Raw genomic sequence first — 22,945 nt, forward strand, 5'->3', positions numbered from 1 at the left:
GTCTTGATTTCAGGAAAAATACTGGGGTTAGCAACATGGAGTTAAGTAATTAACACAGGTGCAATTTGCAAAAACTCTGCAATTGACTGAGATCCTGGAAGAATACAGCAAAGGACAAGACCTGAGGATGGACTTTGATACATACAAGCACTGCATTGGTTGCTGTGATGAGTTTAGAGGCATTTTAAACACACTCACTGTAGAGCCAAAGAGATACTTTAAATAAATATGTTCAATAAATTGGTGAATGGAACTTTATTGTAACTCTCACTTTCTCTGGCTTTTTCTCGTTTGGCCCATTACTTAGTGGAAATGTCAAGTGATTCTGAAGACCACCTGGAGTTGCTTTAACTTCAGTCCCCTGAGAAGCCTCAAAAGGTCAAGTATCATCTCCTACTGCTTCCCAGATGCCTTTACATCACACTGAGTTCCTAGTTAATCTTCCCTATTCCTGTAAAATTCACCTGTGCCAATGCTGTAGGTAGAAATGACACACATTCTTTCAGTTTTGGTAACCGAGCTTTTTCTCATACACTCAAGGGGATAATCCCACACTTTAAAAATATTGAAAGCTATAAAGATTAGAATATCTCTTTCAAAATTCCCTAAAAGTACATTGAGTGGTAATAATGTACATGGTCTTAAAAATATATATATGAATTTAGATTTCAAAAATAAAGAAAGAAATCATTTTAAATGAATTTAGAGATACAGGTAAAACATAATATTATAGTATATAAAAATACATATACACTTACAAATGTACATACAGAAATCTAAACACACACACATACACATAAACGCCATTTCTGTTTATTACTGAAAACAGTTCAATAACAGTAATAAAAACTTCCCTTATAGCCAGTCAGTAAAGAATCTGCCTGCAATGCAGGAGACGCAGGTTTGATTCCTGGGTCAGGAAGATCCCCTAGAGAAGGAAACGGCAACCCACTCCAGTATTCTTGCCTGGAGAATCCCATGGACAGAGGAGCCTGGCAGGCTACAGTCCACGGGGTCTCAAGAGTCGGACAGAATTCAGAGACTAAACCATCAACCACCACCACCACTGCTAACAGTTCAACAACAGTAATAAAAGCTTTTACTGAGCTCTTAATATATGCTAAGGATGAACTAAGTCACTCTAAATATTATTTTCTTTATCCTACCAACAGTTCTGTGAGGTAGATAATATTTCACATTTTTCAATTCCTACTTTGTACAGTCAACACAAAATCTTAAAGGAGTCTTGAAAATGAACTTGCTCAGTCATGTCCAACTCTTTGTGATCCCATGGACGGTAGCCTACCAGGCTCCGAAATCCATGGGATTTTCCAGGTAAGAACACTGGAGTGGGCTGCCATTTCCTTCTCCAGGGGATCTTCCCAACCCAGGGATCGAACCCAGGTCTCCTGCGTTGCAGACAGACACTTTACCGTCTGAGCCACTAGGGAAGCCCGAAGGAGTCTCAAAACAAACCAAAAATTTACTGTTTAATTTAGTTCAATAAACTGTTTATTTAGCATCTTCTATCTGGACTCAGTTGCATTGTGCTTAGACAAAATGTCTTACTTCTGCATAAGAATGATATTATTAATGCAGTTGTGGGCATCAAAGGAGCTGTTTGTCCCCAGGGAAAATACCAGTCTCCATGCCGGAAGACAGAAACTAAACTGTACAAAGTCCTTCCAAAGGAAGATTTTCAGCTTCTTAAAAACAAAACACAACAATTGATAGCCCGTTACCTTTGGAACACTGTTATTTTTTCATTTTTCCTTCTTCTTCTCCTTTTCCATCTTCTAGTTTCCATGTAGACGTTGATTCTCTCTTTACTATTTCAAATAATCCTGGTTCAGATGAAAATGGGATCAAGAAAGGAGCAGACATGTATAAATTTCATGCTTGCTATTCCCCAAGACATGTTCCTGCTGCTGCTGCTAAGTCGCTTCAGTCGTGTCCGACTCTGTGTGACCCCATAGATGGCAGCCCACCAGGCTCCCCCGTCCCTGGGATTCTCCAAGCAAGAATACTGGAGTGGGTAGACATGTTCCTAACTCCTCTTTAATTTTAAGAGCCTGGCTGCTAATCAATTTGGGGGAGAAAAGAAAGGTGAGAGTGGGGTGTGAGGCCCCAGGACCTGGTGAGCTGGTGGCTGCCTCCATGTCTCATGCCTCTGTGATGCTGGGCCGTGAAATGGCCCAGTGCTGCCTGCTGCTGCTGCTGCTGCTAAGTCGCTTCAGTCGTGTCCAACTCTGTGCGACCCCGTAGACGGCAGCCCACCAGGCTCCCCCGTCCCTGGGATTCTCCAGGCAAGAATACTGGAGAGGGTTGCCATTTCCTTCTCCAATGCATGAAAGTGAAAAGTGAAAGGGAAGTCGCTCAGTCGTGCCCAACTCTTAGCGACTCCATGGACTGCAGCTTACCAGGCTCCTCTGTCCATGGGATTTTCCAGGCAAGAGTCGTGGAGTAGGGTGTCATTGGCTTCTCCGAGTGCTGCCTGGCGGGACCCAAATCAGCTCTGATGGCTGCTACAGTGAGGAAGGAGGAAGTCACAGTCCTAGTCTTGAGAGTCACTCATGTATATTTCCAGGATCTTCACCCTGGGGACCTGACGGGGAACCTAGAAGCAAAACCCACAAAACCCAAAACCCATCACCTCTCCCCCTGAGGCTGGATCCTCAAGTTTCTCACTCTCTCTGGCCTATACACAGCCTCCAGCATGAGCTTCTGGTTGCAGCAACTTCTGCTCCTGGAAATTGAAAAAGGTATTTCAGCTCTGCTAGGTCAATAAGGAGAAATATCAAAGTGTGATATTTCTGTTGGGTGTCTTCTTATGTTTGTGTCCTGGACAGTTTTACTTTTCATTTATTTCATCTTCAGTGAGGTGACTCAATTGTTTAAGAATGTATCCATCAAGGGGTCTGGGCCTGTGGATCATCCAGCCTCCCTACTCTATCTTATCCCTGTTTCACATTAAGTCAGGTACTAGAATCATCAGTTCAGTTCAGTGGCTCAGTCGTGTCTGACTCTTCACGACCCCATCAATCGCAGCACAACAGGCATCCCTGTCCATCACCAACTCCCGGAGTTCACTCAGACTCATGTCCATTGAGTCAGTGATGCCATCCAGCCATTTCATCCTCTGTCGTCCCCTTCTCCTCCTGCCCCTAATCCCTCCCAGCATCAGAGTCTTTTCCAATGAGTCAACTCTTCACATGAGGTGGCCAAAATACTGGAGTTTCAGCTTTAGCATCATTCCTTCCAAAGAGCTCCCAGGGCTGATCTCCTTCAGAATGGACTTGTTGCAGTCCAAGGGACTCTCAAGAATCTTCTCCAACACCACAGTTCAAAAGCATCAATTCTTCAGCACTCAGCTTTCTTCACAGTCCAACTCTCACATCCATACATGACCACTGGAAAAACCATAGCCTTGACTAGAAGGACCTTTCTTGGCAGAGTAATGTCTCTGCTTTTCAATATGCTATCTAGGTTGGTCATAACTTTTCTTCCAAGGAGTAAGCATCTTTTAATTTCATGGCTGCAGTCACCATCGGCAGTGATTTTGGAGCCCAAACAAATAAAGTCTGACACTGTTTCCACTGTTTCCCCATCTATTTCCCATGAAGTGATGGGACCAGATGCCATGATCTTCATTTTCTGAATGTTGAGCTTTAAGCCAACTTTTTCACTTTCCTCTTTCACCTTCATCAAGAGACTTTTTAGTTCCTCTTCACTTTGTGCCATAAGGGTGGTGTCATCTGCATATCTGAGGTTATTGATATTTCTCCTGGCAATCTTGATTCCAGCTTGTGCTTCTTCCAGTCCAGCGTTTCTCATGATGTATTCTGCATATAAGTTAAATAAGCAGGGTGACAATATACAGCCTTGACATACTCCTTTTCCTGTTTGGAACCAGTCTGTTGTTCCATGTCCAGTTCTAACTGTTGCTTCCTAACCTGCATACAGATTTCTCAAGAGGCAGGTCAGGTGGTCTGGTATTCCCATCTCTTTCAGAATTTTCCACAGTTTATTGTGATCCACACAGTCAAAGGCTTTGGCATAGTCAATAAAGCAGAAATAGATGTTTTTTTCTGGAACTCTCTTGCTTTTTTGATGATCCAGCAAATGTTGGCAATTTGATCTCTGGTTTCTCTGCCTTTTCTAAAACCAGCTTGAACATCTGGAAGTTCATGGTTCACATATTGCTAAAGCCTGGCTTGGAGAATTTTGAGTATTAATTTACTAGCATGTGAGATGAGTGCAATTGTGCAGTAGTTTGAGCATTCTTTGGCATTGCCTTTCTTTGGGATTGGAATGAAAAGTGACCTTTTCCAGTCTTGTGGCCACTGCTGAGTTTTCCAAATTTGCTGGCATATTGAGTGCAGCACTTTCACAGCAGCATCTTTCAGAATTTGAAATAGCTCAACTGGAATTCCATCACCTCCACTAGCTTTGTTTGTAGTGATGCTTTCTAATGCCCACTTGACTTCACATTCCATGGTATCTCAATATATTAGAATCATAGTTCAATGCAAACAAATTTCCATGTAATAGTTAATCATATTATAGATCCAGAAGAAGGAAATGTGAAATTCCCTTCTGGATTAGATATTATTTTTAATGAGAGTCATCAGGAATTATGATACTTAGGCTATCAAAAATATGCCTTTCTATTCAGGTCAGTCACTACTTAGGCTACCATCAAGATTTGTCCAACACAGGAGTGTCTCATGTAAAGAAAAGCCTTAAGTCTCAGTCTTGGGTTGTCTAATCAAAGCGACACTGAGCCACCAGTGTTGCCAGTTGGTTCTGTGATGAAGCTCTGTTGGCCCTGTTCAAGATGAGGAACAGAGTCACAGCACACCAGCACGTCATCTGCATGACATCATCTCTGTGGATAATGATAGTGGCTTCGATGATTTGAAGGGAGAGCTAGATGAGTGTGACCAAAAATACCTCTCTGGAAACATTAAAGTAAAAAGAAATGTAAGTGTTAGGGGTTGGCTGGAGAAAGAATGATTGGAGCAGTCGGTGGTCCAGGAGTTCCGGTGTTTCTGGACAGTCTTTGTGAGTTGAATGTAATGTGGCTGCAACCCTTGCTGGTGATCATCCAGGAGGATCAGCAGAGCATGGCTTGCCCCTCAAGTGATGTTATCAGTGTGGACACGCTTACCTAGAGTTCACTGTCTCCTATAGGACAGGAAGGATTCAGCTAGTGGATGCACTTCAAATGGGATCCCATTCCTCTTTCTGAGCTAGGAAGACCAGAAGACTAACAAAATCATCTACACCAATAACATCACTTACAATGGCTGAAGAGTTGTTTGCCTTGAACAGACAATATTCCACGGACTTGGACAGGGTGGAAGTAGCATGGATGTTGGGGGAGGAGAGTATTTGGATACATAATTTAGGATCTGAGTGTGTGGAGGTAAGTTTTTCATCATCCTTTGTTCTGGAGTAGGAGATGTCTTTTGAAAAAGGTGATCATATGGATTCCCTAAAGGCCAGGACTTTAAGACACATAACTCTCATGTTGGTGATTGCTTGGCTAAGTAAATACAAGGAGTATTGTTTTTCCCTCAGACCTGATCTGAGGACCAGCAACTAGGGAAGTAATGAATGTGCAGAACTGAGGAAAAACCCGAGTTGTAAATTATTTAAAGGACACCTGGATAATATACACCCATAAATACAGATATCAACACAAGGACAATTTGAATGTGGACACAATCAGTTAAGAAATTGGTGTGAGAAGAACCAGTTAAGAAACTGTTGCTTAGCCCAGGGTATTACTGGTGAATTTGAGGTTCTTGCTTCTTTGGAAAGAATTGGGAAACAAAAATATAGGTAAGAAGTGGATTTATTGAGAGAGAAACACACCTCGCAGACAGAATGTATACCATCTCAGAAGGTGAGAGCTTTGAAAGATGGTGTGGTTAGGTTTTAGGGGCTGAGTAAAACCATAGGCTAATTAGTGGGAGGATTATTTCAATTATTTTGGGGGAAGGGGTGGGTATTTCCAGGAATATGACCTCCAGTCACTTTCTGGCCTTTTATGGTTAGACTTAGAACTGTCATGGCACTGGTGGGTATATCGTTTAGCATGTTAATGTATGACGATGAGCATATAATGAGGCTCAGGGTCTACTGGAAGCTGAATACACCACCATTTGGAGCTAGTTGGTTCTAACCAAGTCTTTGCTGTGTCCTATGGCCATGCCATTCTTTTAAACATTGTGCCCTCCTGTTTTAAGAGCAGAACCAAAGGATATCAGGAGAGACCTCGGGAGGGTATGATCTAAAGCAAGACTTGATTACTTCACAGTATATGCTGGAATTTGTAGTTTGGAAAGTAGGATATAAGTGCAACTGCCTTCAAAACAAATAAACATTTATGGCTTCATACTCATAAGTGATCTACTTATTGTGCAAGAAAATTTGCCATATATTAGGAATTCAAAGATGAACAAGACTAAGCTGTTTCCCTAAAGAACATATAGTATACCAAGTGAGATAAAAAGATAATCATGCTGCTGATCAATTCAGTCAATAGAAGCCAAAGTGAAGAGGGAGAGGAATTAAAGGTGACTCCCAAAAGATGGGAGTAAATGTTGATTTCACCAAAGGTAACAAGATTATGTAGAAGAGCACAGCTGGCAAGGAAGGTGATAAATTGGAAAACTGAAAGACAAAGTACAAATTTTGTGGAGCATTTAAAACATTTTTTTGTGAAGAAATGAATATATTACTATCTAGAATAGTAATGGCTCAGACGTTAAAAAAATCTGCCTGCAATGTAGGACACTTGGGTTCAATCCTAGATGGGGAATATCCACTGGAGAAGGAAATGGCAAACTACACCAGTATTCTTCCCTGGAGAATTCCATAAACAGAGGAATCTGGTGGGCTACGGTCCATGGGGTCGCAAAGAGTCAGACCCAGCTGAGTGACTAACACTTAGAGGAGTATTACATCAGTAGGCTTACACCTATAGACAACATCAAAGCTGAATATAAAGACCTCTCTGTCCTCCTAATCTGGTAGGAAGACTTTACACTACAAGATCAAATGAAATAAGAATGCACACTTTGTATAAATTTGCAGTGTAATGAGAAATTAATTTAGAAAGCATTATGTGTGGCTGTGACTAAGTCATTTCATTTTGGTTCCCAATTTGGCTCCTAATTTGCAGTAAAATTAGAAAATAAAATTAAGAACTTTTTCCAATGCTAACATGTATTTTGAATGAGTTCCATTTCTTTATGTTTTCTTTTCCACCTCTGTCTCCACCAAACTTTGAGAATATTCTTCTAACAAACAATAGATGAAGCAAGGTTAACATAATGAGGATTGTTTTTTAATGTCAATTTGTCATGAATTGCTCACTGATGGTTAATGCTACACTGGAAAAAGGTAGTCATTAAACAATTTTAAAAGTTACTCCTATTCTAAGCTGGAAAAACCATCTTATTTCCATTTCCCCTACAACTCGGTGGCATTTGTTCTCTTAGAAATCCAAAGGACAGACCCCTGGAAGCCCCACTGATCATTGTGTCGGAGTCTTCTGTACCTTCCCTTGTCAAGGTTGGTCGAGTCTGGTTTTCTCCATAAAAACTGTAGTCAGTTTCTACCCTGTGGAATAGTATAAAGTGATGATAATAGAATACTTAGCCTTACAGAGAGTGCATGCTAAATTGCTTCAGTCATGTCTGACTCTTTGTGACCCTATGAACTTTAGTCTGCCAGGCTCCTCTGTCCACGGGATTCTCCAGACAAAAATACTGAGTGAGTTGCCATGCCCTTCTCTAGGGAAGCTTCCCAACCCAGGGATCGAACCTGCATCTCTTGTGTCTCCCGTACTGGCTGGCAGGTTTTTTACCACTAGTGCCACCTGGGAAAGTCCCACACACAGAGTAGGTGATAGTAAGTATTTTTAATTCAAATGATTGGTTTGTGCCAAAAGTTAAGATTTATTTTAGCAGTGTTCAGCATGTGGTTCTGTGTTAAAGAATGCCGAAGAACCTCTGAATGTTAATCACATAACTTTGCATTTGAACAACAAATACGCTAAGATTGAATAAGAACATTAGGTAAACACAAATCAGAAATACAGCATGTTCTTTAACATCACTGATCATATTTTAAAAATGCAATAGCATGGGTCACTGACTGTAACTGTGTTTTAAATTAACATGACTGTCATCCTCTAATGACATAACACTATAATATGATGTTTCCTCATTGCCAATTCAGAAAAACGCGTTGTGGCATGGGTATGGCAGTAGATTATACTAAAAAATATGGACTAAATCAGATTTGAAAACAAGGAAAGAAAAGCTGAATACAGGTGAATGTTTTGAGTGTGATGGACGAACATCTCCGAATGTTAAATATTAAGAACTGTGCAGCAAACTGCTTCCCAAGGGAAACAAAAAACTCAATTTCATGGGCAAATTAAAATTAGAATCAAAAGCCTCTAAAAGACACACACACTTATATTTGTGTTTAGCAAAGGCAAGTAGACTACTAGTTAACTTGGCAGATCTTTTACGTCTGTATATGTCTTGCTTCCTTTGTTTCCATAAATACTTATAATCATTTTTTCTGGACCAAGACTGATATTTTGCATTTAAATTCAGATACTCTATTACCTTATCTCCTCTAAACCTAAAGGAAGTACAGACATTGTATATTTCTGAATAATTTATCACATTGAGAAGCTGCACAAGTATAAATAACAGATTTAAAACCGCAATTGACAGAGAGGGCATTCTGCAATAACAGGATTCAGAGTCCAGAATTTTAAAGAGTTTTATTCAATTCTAAAAAGCTTGTTTTTCTTTTTTTCCAAGTTAAGTAAAATTATTTAAACAAATCTCTTTATCTTTGTTTTGAATATTGCCAACATTAATTAAGCTCTTATACGCTGAGGCACCAGCCCACTAAAATCTTTACATATTTTATACCATCCTCAGCATTCTTATAAGATAGATATATGATTTCCATATTAAATATTAAGGAATTGAGGAATAGATGATATATAAGTAATGTGTCCAAGTTTATATAGCTAACAAATAATAGAATAACTTAACAAATAATAGAATCAAGATTGGAAATTTTGACTCCAAAGCCATTTTGGAGTCACTTTGACTCCACTCATGCACTTCTCCAAAAACTTGTAATCGGTTCTTAACTGCTTCAAATATTAAGTGTATACTTTAGACGAAATATAGTTTTCTCCAAAATGATACTAGATCTTCATAAACAATAATCATAGATATCAGAGAGCTTTGGTGAGTATAAATTAACTTCAGAATAATACTTTATAACACGAAAAATAGCAAAGAAAAGGGTTGCGATTGATGTGCACCATGGACTTAGTGCCAAAGTGGAAATGCCTTTTCCCACTGATGAAGACTCTCCTTGACCAAACGTCAGGCTACCTTCGGCCCTCTTCTGGGCTAGACCGTGACTATGTCCCCACGTCTCTGGGCCTGCATGGCGCAGTGTTACAAGAATGGTGGTGGTGTAGTCGCTAAGTCATGTCTTATTCTTGCAACCCCATGGACTGTAGCCCGCCAGGCTCCTCTGTCCATGGGATTCTCCAGGCAAGAATACTGGAATGGGTTGCCATTTCCTTCTCCAGGGAATCTTCCCAACCCAGGAATCAAACCCTGGTCTCCTGAATTTCAGGAAGGCTTTTTATAGACTGAGCTACATTTTAGTCTAGAGAGAATCCCTTACTTTTGACATCTGCTCAAATTCCTCATCTTCTACCATCCCCCAGGTGATATTTGAATACCTTGACTTGCCCTTAATGCCTCTTTAAAAATCCTCCATGCATAAAGCAACCATTTCCACTCCCTGACTATAAATCCCCACTTGTTATTGTATTGAATTTGATACTGAGGTCTCTATTCCCTTGTCACATAGTTCCTGAATAAAATCTGTTTTTACCACTTTAACTACTGTTGGGCTCTGTTTTTTAATTCACTGATAACATTTCACATGGACAGAGAAACATGAGGAAAAGGATAAGTTTTGAAGAAAATGACATTTTATGCCCCATAGTTTTTTCTTCCTACCTTTAAAGGACTCTTTGCATGAAAGATTGTTTTTATTTGCTTTGCAATATTCCTAAACCCATGGGGTAAAGGTGATTGTTTTCTTAACTTCTTCAAAATATCAACTTTTCCAGGTTGTGCTGGACTGCATCTTATAATCTACAAGTGGGCACTCTCCTATTGAAAATATTACAAAATCAACCTGCTGCATGCTTTGGGGCTACTCCTTTCCACCAGCACTCTGCTACTTTGATTAGGATTTAGGGTGGCTAAAATAATACCCTTATCTTCCTGTTTACTAGTTTTTCTGAGTCGGAAATATCTTTGAAGAAGAAAAAAACATTTTGATCCACAATCCTTTCTCCACAGGGTAAACCACTATCATCGACAGTCTTCTTAGGAGCGAGACTGTCTTGTCTGAAACTGCATTTCATGAGTCAGTCATAAAAGATTTTCAAATATTATCGAGTGAGCCCTTTGAATACTGGAATAACAAAAGCAGAGCTTATCTCTCTGTTGATAACAAGTCTTTTGTGATTTCTCTTTTGTACCAAAAAAATCATTTGCATCAACTGCAGTAAAACAACAAAATGTTACTTAGCAATAGGTATTGGATGCACAAATTTCTACCACACAATTTAGCCCTTAACAAAATGTATAATGTGTGCCTTTATGTCTTTTGAATTTTTACAATATAAGATTAAATTATACATTTTTCAGTCCAAGGTACACCCCTTCACTCTAACTAAAATGCTCTTAGAATAACTCTCTGTGTTGTTTCAGTGGCATCATAATGAAATGCATTCCATTGCCCAGGGTCCTATGACAGAAGTTTTCCCATTATTTCTACAAGATCCAGTAGAGCATTCTTGATTTCGATCAGGTCAGACACCTTGTCAGAGTCCAATCTTGACAAATCAATGACAAAGCATATCAGAGCCGTCAAAAGTTCACAGCATGTAATAAAAACTGAACTAAAGTCAAGCATGCTATCCTCTGGTAGGCCCAGGGAGACTCCAGGCAACTGGTGATTTGTGGCTCCATTACATCCCAAATGTTCGATGTATCTAGCCCTTGGCAGGGTGTCAAGGACAAGAAATAATCAGTCTTTAGAGATCACTTTTGAAGTGCTATGCCCTCTGCTCCCTTCAGGTGAATCATTCCTCTGCATTGTCAGGATCCACTGATGAAAGCTGATGATTTTCAATAGCCTGTGACAAGCAAGGTGTTCCCCTCCCCAGCCGTGGAGAGAATGATGCCACGCAGTCAGCTTTCACCAGGCGGGCAATGCGTGATGAGTGATCTCCTCAACTCTTCTGCCAGAGTCAAGAGTAAAACCCAGAATGCTGTATGTGATTTTGTACACAAGAGCAGAATGATCACCAGAGGAGTAGACAGGAAGGAATTTTAAAATTTGCTTCCTGATAGTTCATGAGTAGAAACCAAATTTTGCCTTCATGTTGAATTTCTACATTGAAAACAGTGGACTCACAGGAAGTATCTAAAAGTGATGTGAGCATAAATGAATCAAATTGGTGGCACTGCTCATGTTGCAATAACTGTTAAATCAGCTTTCTTCTCTTTTTTATCAGTTTTGTATTGAAGTATAGTTGATTTTCAGTGTTGCATTAATTTTTGCTATACAACAAAGTGATTCAGTTATACATACATAAGCATTATTTTTGAAAATATTTTTTCTGTTATGATTTATCACAGAATATTGAATACAGTTCTCTTGTCTTAATATGACTTTTAGTCTAGCTAATAATATGCTAATCGATCTGCAGAGAGTAATTATTGATTTTCAAGTAGTAACTTTTTTACTCATGATGGGCTTGCATTTTTTTTTTTCACTCACTAGAATTATACCTATTTCAACCACGACAACCACAATTTAAGTTTCTCCTACCAATACAGTATAGTAATTATTTTTATTTTTAAAAAACTTAATTTATAAAAACTGATGATCTTTTCTCTGTCCTTTCATTAGTAGCCCAGGTTTAGTTAATTCACTCTAATTTTCAATTAGAGATAATTTATAGGAGGAAAAAAAGACTATGATCTTACATTGAGAAAAAAATGTGTGCTATATTAAGAATCCAAAATAAGAATAGCATCCAATTTTTTAGTTCCTGCATTGCAGCTAGAAGGTACTGGAACAATGCCTTTTAAAATATGAGGAAAGATGACTGTCAATCTAAAATTCTTTATCAAAATGAACAGTTACTCAAGTGTAAGAAACATAATATTTTTAAAAAGTTTTGAAAATATTTCAAAAGACCAGCCAAGTACCTTCTTAAAGCAGCTGACCTAGAAGACCTTAACATTCCCCTTGGCAGCACTAAAACTCAGACAAGCTCCTTCCTAACTCCCGGTCTCTGGCTTCCTTTTCTTCGAGCATTTACTTTAGAAGGCTTAGAATTATAAATTATTTCTCTGCTCCTTTGGGATGTAAATCTTTCTATAAGACCTGGGCAGATTTACAAATCAGGCATATCTTTCTCTGGGACTTGGGAGCCATCCCTTTGTAATGCCATCACCAAGGAAGATCATGGTCTTATCTCCCATTTCCTTGGCAGAGTTAGAGCCTAACTTTGGCAGGCACCATCCTCCAAGTTGCAAAACTACCTCCTGTATTAAAAGTATGAGAAATTACTTTATTTTGGAAAAGCCAATAGCAAACACAGACGGCCTATGTTTCCTGCATCCCATCTCTTAAAAACTTGCCATCCTTTGGTTTCAGCAGCATTGAACTCAGAGTTCTGGTCTTACTCCCCTGTTATAATAGCCATGAATTAAGTCTTCCTTGCCTGTTCAAATTTGTCCAGTGCAATTTTTGCCTCATTACAGCTATAGCTTATGTTCCAAAAGAAGGTGTAATTGATAGCATCCAAAATAGAATAGCTAGGGACTCCCCTGGAGGTCCAGCAGTTAACTCTTCACCTTCCATTGCAGGGAGTGTGAGTTCAATTTCTGGATGGGGAGCTAAGATCATATATGACTCACAGCCAAAACAAACAAACAAACAAACAAAAAACATGAAACAGAAAGAATATTGTAACAAGTTCAATAAGGATTTTTAAAATGATCTACATCAAAAAAAAAAAAAAAACTCATTAAAAAAATAAAATAGCTAACAGGAAAGAGACAGAGTCCTTGAGCTGACTATGAAAGAAATCCCAAATGAGAACTGTCAGAGATAGAAAGCATAAAATATATCGTGAGAGAAAGATGGAAAGGAGAATGAAAGTATGCAAATAGAACTAGTAAATGGGGCTTCCCTGGTGGCTCAAACTGTAAAGAGTCTTCCTGCAATGCCGGAGATCTGGGTTTGATCCCTGGGTTGGGAAGATCCCCTAGAGAAGGAAATGGCAACCCACTCCAGTGTTCTTGCCTGGAAAATCCCATGGACAGAGGAGCCTGGTGGGCTACAGTCCATGGGGGTTACAAAGAGTCGGACACGACTGAGTGACTTTCACACACAAACACACAAATTCCTAGGTGACTTACCATATTGAGAGGAAATGTATGCTTCTACCATAAATTTGGTGCTGAGTTGGTGCAAGGGTAGGTAGAAAACGCAGTCATGGAAGTAGGTAGGCAGTTATTAATGCATTAATGATTAAAAAAAAAGTTGGACAAGGAAAAAAGGCTTTTTATGATCTGAAAAATAGTTACCTAGCCAACATATTATAAATTCTAAATAAAACAGGGGCTCTGTATCAACCTAGAGGGTGGGATGGGGCAGGAGATGGGAGGGAGGTTCAAAAGGGAGGGGATATATGTATACCTAAGGCTGATTCATGTTGAGCTTTGACAGAAAACAGCAAAATTCTGTAAAGCAACTATTCTTCAAGTAAAAAAATAAATTAATTTTAAAAAGTTAATGCAACCGATAATGCCATAGAATTATGTCAGGGGGATGAGGGGTGGGGATGAACTTGTGAGTGCTAGGCTCAAGAGAGTTAAATCCTGACCTGCAACATTACAAGTGCAAAGTTAATGTCTCAGCTTTAAATAGGTTAATACCAGAAGCAACGGTTCAAACAGGTGAAGTATTTGATTGTCAAGGGACTAAGGGTAGGGATGGTAAGGCTAGAAGATAACTGCTTTCCCATACAGGACTGGAAGTATTATTTGATGTTTTAAATGGCAAATATGTAAATTTTAAATATAATAAGAGTAGAATCTACAAGGGGTAAAAAAGCATCCGCTTGCTGAAAAATAAATTGGGGAAAACATCAAAAAACAAAAATGAACATTTAGTGAAAAAATAAAGAAAACATTTTTAAAGGAGAGATACAAAGGAAAGGAGCCAAAAACAACAGAAAAAAAAAAAAAAAAAACTGCATTTTACTTTTTAATGATGTATTTATTTTTGGTTGTACCGGGTCTCCGTTGCTCTACACGGACTTCCGCTGGTTGCCATGAGCAGGGCTACTCTCCTTGGTGGTCAGTGGGCACACGCTCTCGGTGTGTGAGTTCAGGAGCCTGTGGGCCCTGGGCGTGGCCTCAGAGTCGTGCATGGACTCAGCTGCTCAGCAGCGTGTGGAAACTTCCCGGATCAGGGATTGAACCCATGGCCCCTGCATTGGCAGGTGGATTCTTATCCACTGTACCACCAGGGAAGCCTTGTATTTTTCTTAATCATTTCCTGAGCTGTTATCTCTGAACAATTATGTAAATGACAAAAAGCCTTGATCAATACTGTATTAGCAAACAACAACTATGTTTCTTCTAAGAATTTATTATATTTTTTCATTTTTTTTTTAAATTGAAGTATAGTTGATTTAAATGTGCAGTTTCAGGTGTACAGCAGAGTGACTCAGTTACAAATACACATTCCTATATGTTTTGAATTTTTCCCTTATAGATTATTACAAAATATTGAGTATAGTTTCCTGTGCTACTACAGTCCTGATAAAATACAGTAAGGAATTATTACAAGGTCTTCAAAAACTGCTCTGCAATGTTCACTATGTCAACTTTCTTTGACCCCCATGAGCTACTTTAAGAACTCACCAACCTTATTATTCACGCCCTGCCTCCCTTATTCTCAGCAATTAACCTTAGCTCTTGCCTTACAGAGAAATTAGACACCATCAGATCCCACCCCCCTTTCTCATTCTGAAACCCCACACCTTCAAACGTGTCCTAATTTTCACCTAAATATTTTCCTTCTCTTTCTTCACAGGAGATGTTTGAAACTAGCACGTGTGCCCCACTTCCATGCCCCGGGTGATCTCTGTAAATTTCCCAAATAAAGTTCTGAGTACCAAGGGCAGTCCAGCTCTACTTCTGGTGCTAAACCCTCTAGTTGCCCAGGAATATGTGATAAAATACATCCAGTCTAGCTTTTAGAAAAGCTATTAGAAAGATTTATACAGGTATTTATACTATTTAAGCATTTTTCCCTGTTGCAATTTTTTTTCCAACCCTCACAATATCACCCTTCATCTCTGCCATTAAATGATGCTGCTAAAGGTTCCAACTAAACACAGCTAAAGAGAAAAATTGGATGGTTTTTGATTTTGCACATGAAGATACAATCTTCTTGAGGGTGCCTGCCATCTTTTATTTATATACTGTCAGCAAATCCTTGCTACATCTTAGTTTAAGAAATCATTTTGGTATCAAGGATGTCTCATTGGTTCATAATTATTCTCTACAACAAACCTGTTTTCTGTATCTGAGTCCCTTAATTCTCATGGATTGCACTCAGCTTTGTTTTTAATTTGTTCCTCTTTATTGGCTCTTTTCTCCAAGTGTACATATATGCTCAAATCTCTTCAAAGATAAAAGGGAGTATTTCCCCTCTCCCTCTAGAAATGTTTCTCTCTCCAATAACATCCTGCATATTTCACATCTTTAATAGCTCTTAAATGCCTCCTCTCATCTGAATCCTCATCACTATTATCCTTTCCCTTCATTATTTTTGTTGTTGTTTAGCTGCTAAGTCATGTCCAACTCTTTTGTGACCCCATAGTCTGTAGCCTGCTAGGCTCCTCTGTCCATGGGATTTCCCAGGCAAGAATACTGGAGTGGGTTGCCATTTCCTTCTCCAAGGGATCTTTCTAACCCTTCAGATATTTGTGAACTGCATTGGCAGGCATATTGTGGTATTTTTTTTAAACTACTGAACCACCAGGGAAGCCCCACTTATTATTTTAGTTACTTTCATTAATCTTTGAATTGTTTCTCTGATCAATTTCTCCCTCCAACTCTATTTCACCAATATCTCCCTTTGAGCTTCAGACCCACATATCCAACTGTTCACAGAACATGTCCACTGATATGTCCCACGGACACCTCAACTCAGTATGTCCAAACCGAAAATCAGGTTTTCCTCACATGCCTGCTCACTGCACCCAGTTGATCAAGTAGATATGTGATCATTCCTGATCTCATTCTGTTCTTTACCCTCGATATGCTGCTGCTTTTGCTGCTGCTGCTGGTGCTAAGTTGCTTCAGTCGTGTCTGACTCTGCGCGACCCCAGAGACGGCAGCCCATCAGGCTCCCCCATCCCTGGGATTCTTCAGGAAAGAACACTGGAGTGGGTTGCCATTTCCTTCTCCAATGCATGAAAGTGAAAAGTGAAAGTGAAGTCGCTCAGTCGTGTCTGACTCCCAGCGACCCCATGGACTGCAGCCCACCATGCTCCTCCGTTGATGGGATTTTCCAGGCAAGAGTACTGGAGTGGGTTTCCATTGCCTTCTCCCTCAATATGTTGCTGCTGCTACTGCTGCTGCTAAGTGGCTTCAGTCATGTCTGACTCTGTTCGACCCCAGAGACAGCAGCCCACCAGGCTCCCCCATCCCTGGGATTCTCCAGGTAAGAACACTAGAGTGGGTTTCCATTTCCTTCTCCAATGTATGAAAGTGCTGAGTCCAAATCCCTGAAGTGAGCAAACCTAGGCATGTCATGCAGCTTTACCATCGGACATGACTGAGCAACTTCACTTACAGTTTTCACTTTCATGTTTTGCAAAACAAAACAAAGCAAAACTCCCTGTCCATCAACAACTCCCGGTGTTCACTCAACTCATGTGCATCAAGTCGGTGATGCCATCCAGCCATCTCATCCTCTGTTGTCCCCTTCTCCTCCTGCCCCCAATCCCTCCCAGCATCAGAGTCTTTTCCAATTAGTCAACTCTTCACATGAGGTGGCCAAAGTACTGGAGTTTCAGCTTCAGCATCAGTCCTTCCAAAGAACACCCAGGACTGATCTCTTTTAGGATGGACTGGTTGGATCTCTTTGCAGTCCAAGGGACTCTCAAGAGTCTTCTCCAACACCACAGTTCAAAAGCATCAATTCCTCAGTGCTCAGCTTTCTTCACAGTCCAACTCTCACCTCTATATATGACCACTGGAAAAACCATAGCCTTGACTAGATGGACCTTTGTTGGCAAAGTAATGGCTCTGCTTTTCAATATGCTATCTAGGTTGGTCATAACTTTCCTTCCAAGGAGTAAGCATCTTTTAATTTCATGGCTGCAGTCACCATGAGATCACATCTGCAGTGATTCTGGAGCCCCCAAAAATAAAGTCTGATACTGTTTCCACTGTTTCCCATCTATTTCCCATGAAGTGATGGGACCAGATGCCATGATCTTCGTTTTCTGAATGTTGAGCTTTAAGCCAACTTTTTCACTGTCCTCTTTCACTTTCAACAAGAGGCTTTTTAGTTCCTCTTCACTTTCTGCCATAAGGGTGGTGTCATCTGCATATCTGAGGTTATTGGTATTTCTTCCGGCAGTCTTGATTCCAGCTTGTGCTTCTTCACAGTCAACATGGAGAATGGTAGGGAGATTCTCTGAAGTACTAAAAATAATTACCATATGATCCAAAGATCCCACTCCTGGGCATGTGTCTGGAGAAAACTATAAGTTGAAAAGATGTATGTACCCTAGTGTTCATAGCTGCATTATTTACAACCAAGACACGCTGGGAAGCAACCTAAATGTCCATCAACAAATGAATGGATAAAAATGATGGGCTATATATACATAACAGAATATTATCCAGACATTAAAAGGAATAAAATAATGCCATTTGCAGCAACATGAATGGGCCTAGAGATTATTATACTAAATGGAGTAAGCCAGAATAAGACAAATATCATATGATATTGCTTATATGAGGAATCTAAAAAATAAAAGATACAATTGAATTTATTTACAAGAAAGAAATAGACTGACAGACATAGGAAACAAATTTAAGGCTCCCAAAAGAGAAAGGAGGAGGGAAGTGATAAATTAAGAGTTTGGGATTAAAATGTACACACTCATATATATAAGTTGATACCAAACATGCAATCTACTGTATAGCACAGGCAACTACATTCAGTATTTTGCAATAACCTACAATGGTAAAGAATCTAAAATATATACATATACATATGTATAGTATATATACATTCATATATATTATATATATATAATCTCTGATTCTATTTTTTTAATGTATGAGCAATTTCACAATTTCATTATTTTGTGACAAAAACTGAATAGAAAGAGACATTAAGGTAAGGCACATGATATTAATAATATATAATGTGTAACTTTATATTGAGATATATATACTTTTATAGGCAAAACACATTAGGAATATCTTTTAAAATGTAAGGAATTTTAAACATAGTCTGCTTTTCCGTTCTGCAGACACTTGAAACTTGTTCTGAATTTTTTCTGGATCCATTTTTAAGCATATTTTAAACTCTTGAACATGCTTTTCAAATGTGTTTCCATGCCTATGGCTAAGTAATTTGTTGCTTTATAAGCTACTCATAATTGACATAACAGTCTCATCACGCATTCTAGCTTAAAATCATGTCAGAAGGCACTCTTCACAGTTATTAGTCTCACGGAAGTGCAGTCGCAGGCACAAGGTGCCCATTTAATAGTGATGGATTTCATACCGCTGTTTTGACAAGAGAACATGTAACTTGTGTTTAGTTCACTTGTTTTCTGAACATCCAAAAATGCAGTCTGAACAGATTTTTTTTACTTAAACAATACACATATTTTGTTTTTTATTTCTTTGAGGTTTGGTTCTTTCATGGCTTTCTGTTTTATTACGAATTGCTTTCTCTTTCTTGAGTAGCTAGCACTGCGTCTTTGGTATGCATCGTTGTAAGATCGGATTTACCTGATTTTATTTACAATACGATATAAAGCTTTGTGTTTTGTCTTCTGTTTTCTTACTCTGTCTACTGCTGTGAGGAAGAGTGAGTCACAGCCTGATTCAGTCAGACTTAGCAACATGAAAAGACATATTCAAGTTTGCGTTGTGGGTATGTTTACGTAAATGTCCCTACCCGAAATATTCTAATGTACCTGCTGCTAAAATAGGAGCATGTTTGAAGAGAAGCACTGTTTTACAGTAGAAAACATTAACTAGAAAATGGAAAACACTGCTTTAATCTTCAGTTAATAAAACATTGGTATAAAAATTCCTTTCATAAACTTCTCCTAAATATGCATCTTGAAAGACATCTGAAGCTTCTCCCATACTGTATCTTGTAGCAAGTGACCCAAAAATACAAAAGATTTAAATTTCAGCAGAGGTTTGATTCTATGCCCCTTATTATCTTAATTGCTTTTCCAGTTACAAGGAAGCATAGGTAGAAAAATATATATATAAATTGGAGATTATTAGTAACTGTCAGAAAATACTATGCATTTTCTTATTGGAAAAGACAGTGATACATTTTTATTTATAGTTAAAATTGATTGATAATTTCTTAGGGTAATTTAATTTTTACCTTACCTTAGAAAGCTTAGGTATTTTATTGGTATTATATGAACTTTGTTTTAGCTGATCATCTCTGCCTGTTTCCTGTCCATAGAATTTGGTGGTCAAACTTTTAAGTTTAAAAATACAATTATCTTAGGTCCATGGTTTGTTGATTCATACAGTTTCTCAAAAAGTTAATCAATTTATTTACTAGATTTTTCTGAGTCTCATGTGTCAACAGACACACCAATCTTCTGGAACTATGACTCTTTCCCTAGATTTAATGTGGCTAACTTTAAGCCTATCATGCTTTCATAAGAGAGAGATGACATTTTTTTTTTTCTTTTTCCTAAACCATATTTTTCTAACTGAAAGAATTTTCTGGGAAAATGATACCCATTAAGAGTTTTTAAAATTGTTGTAATAACTATACTCTGATACTGGTCTTTAAGCATGAATTTTAATTGGCCATTTTTATTCAGCTGCTTTGTCAGTTCTGTATATTAAGTGGAGATGAGTACAAATTAAACTTCCAACCCAGACAGTCATTCCACTCTGTATTCTATTTTCCTTAAGTTCTGCTTCCAAAACAGTTCTTTTCTGAGCTCATCTTTGTTGCATTATCCTGGCAAGTGCAACCAACAGGAACAAATTCAGGCTACTAGCATTGGTTTTTCACCTCTTCATTGCATCACGATCCTTATAGGTTCTAATTAAAAAAAAAAAAGCAAAAAAACAAAACAAAACAAAACCTTGCTACAAAAATACCCAGCCTCAAAGCCAGTGCTGCATATTTTCAGTTGCCTGTTAAGAGACCTCCACTGATGCAGTACTAACTTTTTATACCACAATCATGATGGTTGAGTGGGAAAGAAAAATTACAACCTCAGTGTCTTAAAGGAATAATGCCATTGTCTCATTCATGAGATGTGTCACATCACATGTCTTTTCCCCAGGCTGATGGAGATTCCATTTTAATATACAAAGTCCATTTTAATATGCATTTTAATTAGCTGTGTCAGGGGAAATGTAAGAGAGGATGGCAAACAAAGTGTTAGCTCTTTTAAAAAATTAATTTTTTTTTAAATTTTTGGCTGTTGTTGTTGCGTGGGCTTTCTCTAGTTGCAGAGAGGGGGGGCTTCTCTCTAGCTGCTGTGTGCAGGCTTTTCTTTCCGGTGGCTCCTCTGTGGAGCGTGGGCCCTAGAATGTGGCCTCAGTAATTGCAGCACTCGGGCTTAGTTCCCCCCGGCATGTGGGATCTTCCTGGATCAAAGATCAAACCCGTGTCCCCTGCATTGGCAGGTGGATTCTTTAGAACTGTGCCACCTGGAAAGCCCTAGGCAGTCCAATATCGGATTAGAGCAGACCCTAAATCCAGTGCCTGAAGTCCTAATATAAAGGTCACATGAAGACATACAGGGAAGGAGGCTATATGGGAGGCAGAGATCAGAGTGTTGTATCTACAAACCAAAGCACAGTAAAGACTTCTGGAAATCACCCAAAGCTAGGAGAGAAGCAAGGAACAGTTTCTTCCTTAGAGTTTGGATTTCTGGCCCCCCGGACTGTGAAAGAATACATTTCTGTTGTTTTAAGCCACCTAGTTCGTGGTCACTTGCTCTGACACCCGGAGGAAAATATTACACACGGAACACTTAAATTCAAAAACTGTTGACATGTATCAACCTCTCATAGATGGAACACTGAATATAACACAAGTTCAAAACATAGCTTATTTCCATATAGATATAAGTATGATGACAGTATTTTTTAAACAAATTTTCTTATTTTAGCCACACTTGTGAAGTGAGGGACATAATACTTTTTGGTTCCTTATTTCTTAGGTAAGAGAATTAAGTTAAAGTAATCCAAAGTACAGAGGATGAGATGGCTGGATGGCATCACCGACTTGATGCACATGAGTTTGGGTGGACTCTGGGAGTTGGTGATGGACAAGGAGGCCTGGCGTGCTGCGATTCATGGGGTCGCAAAACTGAATCCAAAGTGATGGTCAACCAGACATAAATAAATCAAGTTCATGAAAGCAGGAAAACGTTTAAGAAAAGACAAGATATTTCCATTTTGAGAGGTCTTTTGTTTGTTTTGACAGAACTAAAGCAAGCATTCTGAAAGTAAGTAAACTCAATGAGTAAATTTACTTCTGCCCATTGTTATTCCATGTTACTGTTTTAACTGTGTCATTGGAAAGTAAGGTATGCCACTCTGAATTATCTGTGGTACAGAGAACTCAGTTCATTTAAGAATTTTAGCAGAATATAAATAACAACAACAACAACAACAAAACCTAATCAAACTTGAATCTGGGCTGTTAGTAGGTCAAAACTATCATTTTGGGGAAAAAATTATAGACATCGTTTCTCAAAAAAAGCAGACACAATTTGGACATCTTATGATGCCCAAAGTTGGGAAATAACTTTGGGGGAAATCACTATATTTATTCATTCATTTCCTATTAGTTGAGGTTGATGCTGCTTACCACAGTAGTGGTAGCACTTGGAAAATGCAATTGTAGAACAGAATATTTACCATTAATGTCAGTACCCAGTATACACCCTAATAAATCATCCACCATAATTCTAAATGACCCTTTCCATCAAATAGACATTAATAACAATAAATAAGCAAAAAAAATGGATAGTGATGCAGTGAAGAAAACTCCTTTTATAACTTGTCTATAGATAAGACAGAAAAAAAGAATGGTGCACTGAGGCATAGCCCAGATGAAGAGAGTGCTTAAAGAGGATAGAAGGGTATCACATATTTGTAAACAGGACTGTGTTAGGGGGGGAAATTATTACTTGTACAAAAAGGTTTGACTCTTGGATTCTGGAAGATATTTTTTAAGATTTTAAAATAATTATCAATATGGGGGAAGGCAAGTATATTGTGAGTAAATAAAGGTTCTTCATAGTCCAAGCAGTGGACACATCAAATGTTATATTGGTGAAAAGAGGAAATCAGTTACAGAATTTTAGGACATGACAAAGAAGATTCATAAAGTCAAAGATGTGAATCACGTGTAAATGAAACTCAGAATTGAGAAGGGCTGACGGGTAAAGGAGAGAAACTCTCTCCTGATGGGAAGGAGCACACTAATGCTCTCCACACCAGTGTCCACTCTGTAGACT

At 38.8% G+C, this 22,945-nt stretch overlaps 1 protein-coding gene across 1 annotated transcript in view; it reads left to right on the forward strand.

Moving 5' to 3' along the window:
• The first annotated feature begins 2,716 nt into the window (after positions 1 to 2,716).
• Positions 2,717 to 22,945, forward strand: part of LOC109566969 (transmembrane protein 225B-like) — a 176,914-nt gene continuing 156,685 nt past the window's right edge. Inside the window, exons 1-3 of the mRNA XM_070800561.1 lie at positions 2,717 to 2,762; positions 4,838 to 4,983; positions 5,696 to 5,847. Coding sequence (XP_070656662.1) covers positions 2,717 to 2,762; positions 4,838 to 4,983; positions 5,696 to 5,847 — 344 coding nt within the window. The remainder of the gene's footprint in view (positions 2,763 to 4,837; positions 4,984 to 5,695; positions 5,848 to 22,945) is intronic.

This window comes from Bos indicus, chromosome 12 (genome assembly GCF_029378745.1).
Source record: "Bos indicus isolate NIAB-ARS_2022 breed Sahiwal x Tharparkar chromosome 12, NIAB-ARS_B.indTharparkar_mat_pri_1.0, whole genome shotgun sequence".
Lineage (NCBI taxonomy): Eukaryota > Metazoa > Chordata > Mammalia > Artiodactyla > Bovidae > Bos > Bos indicus.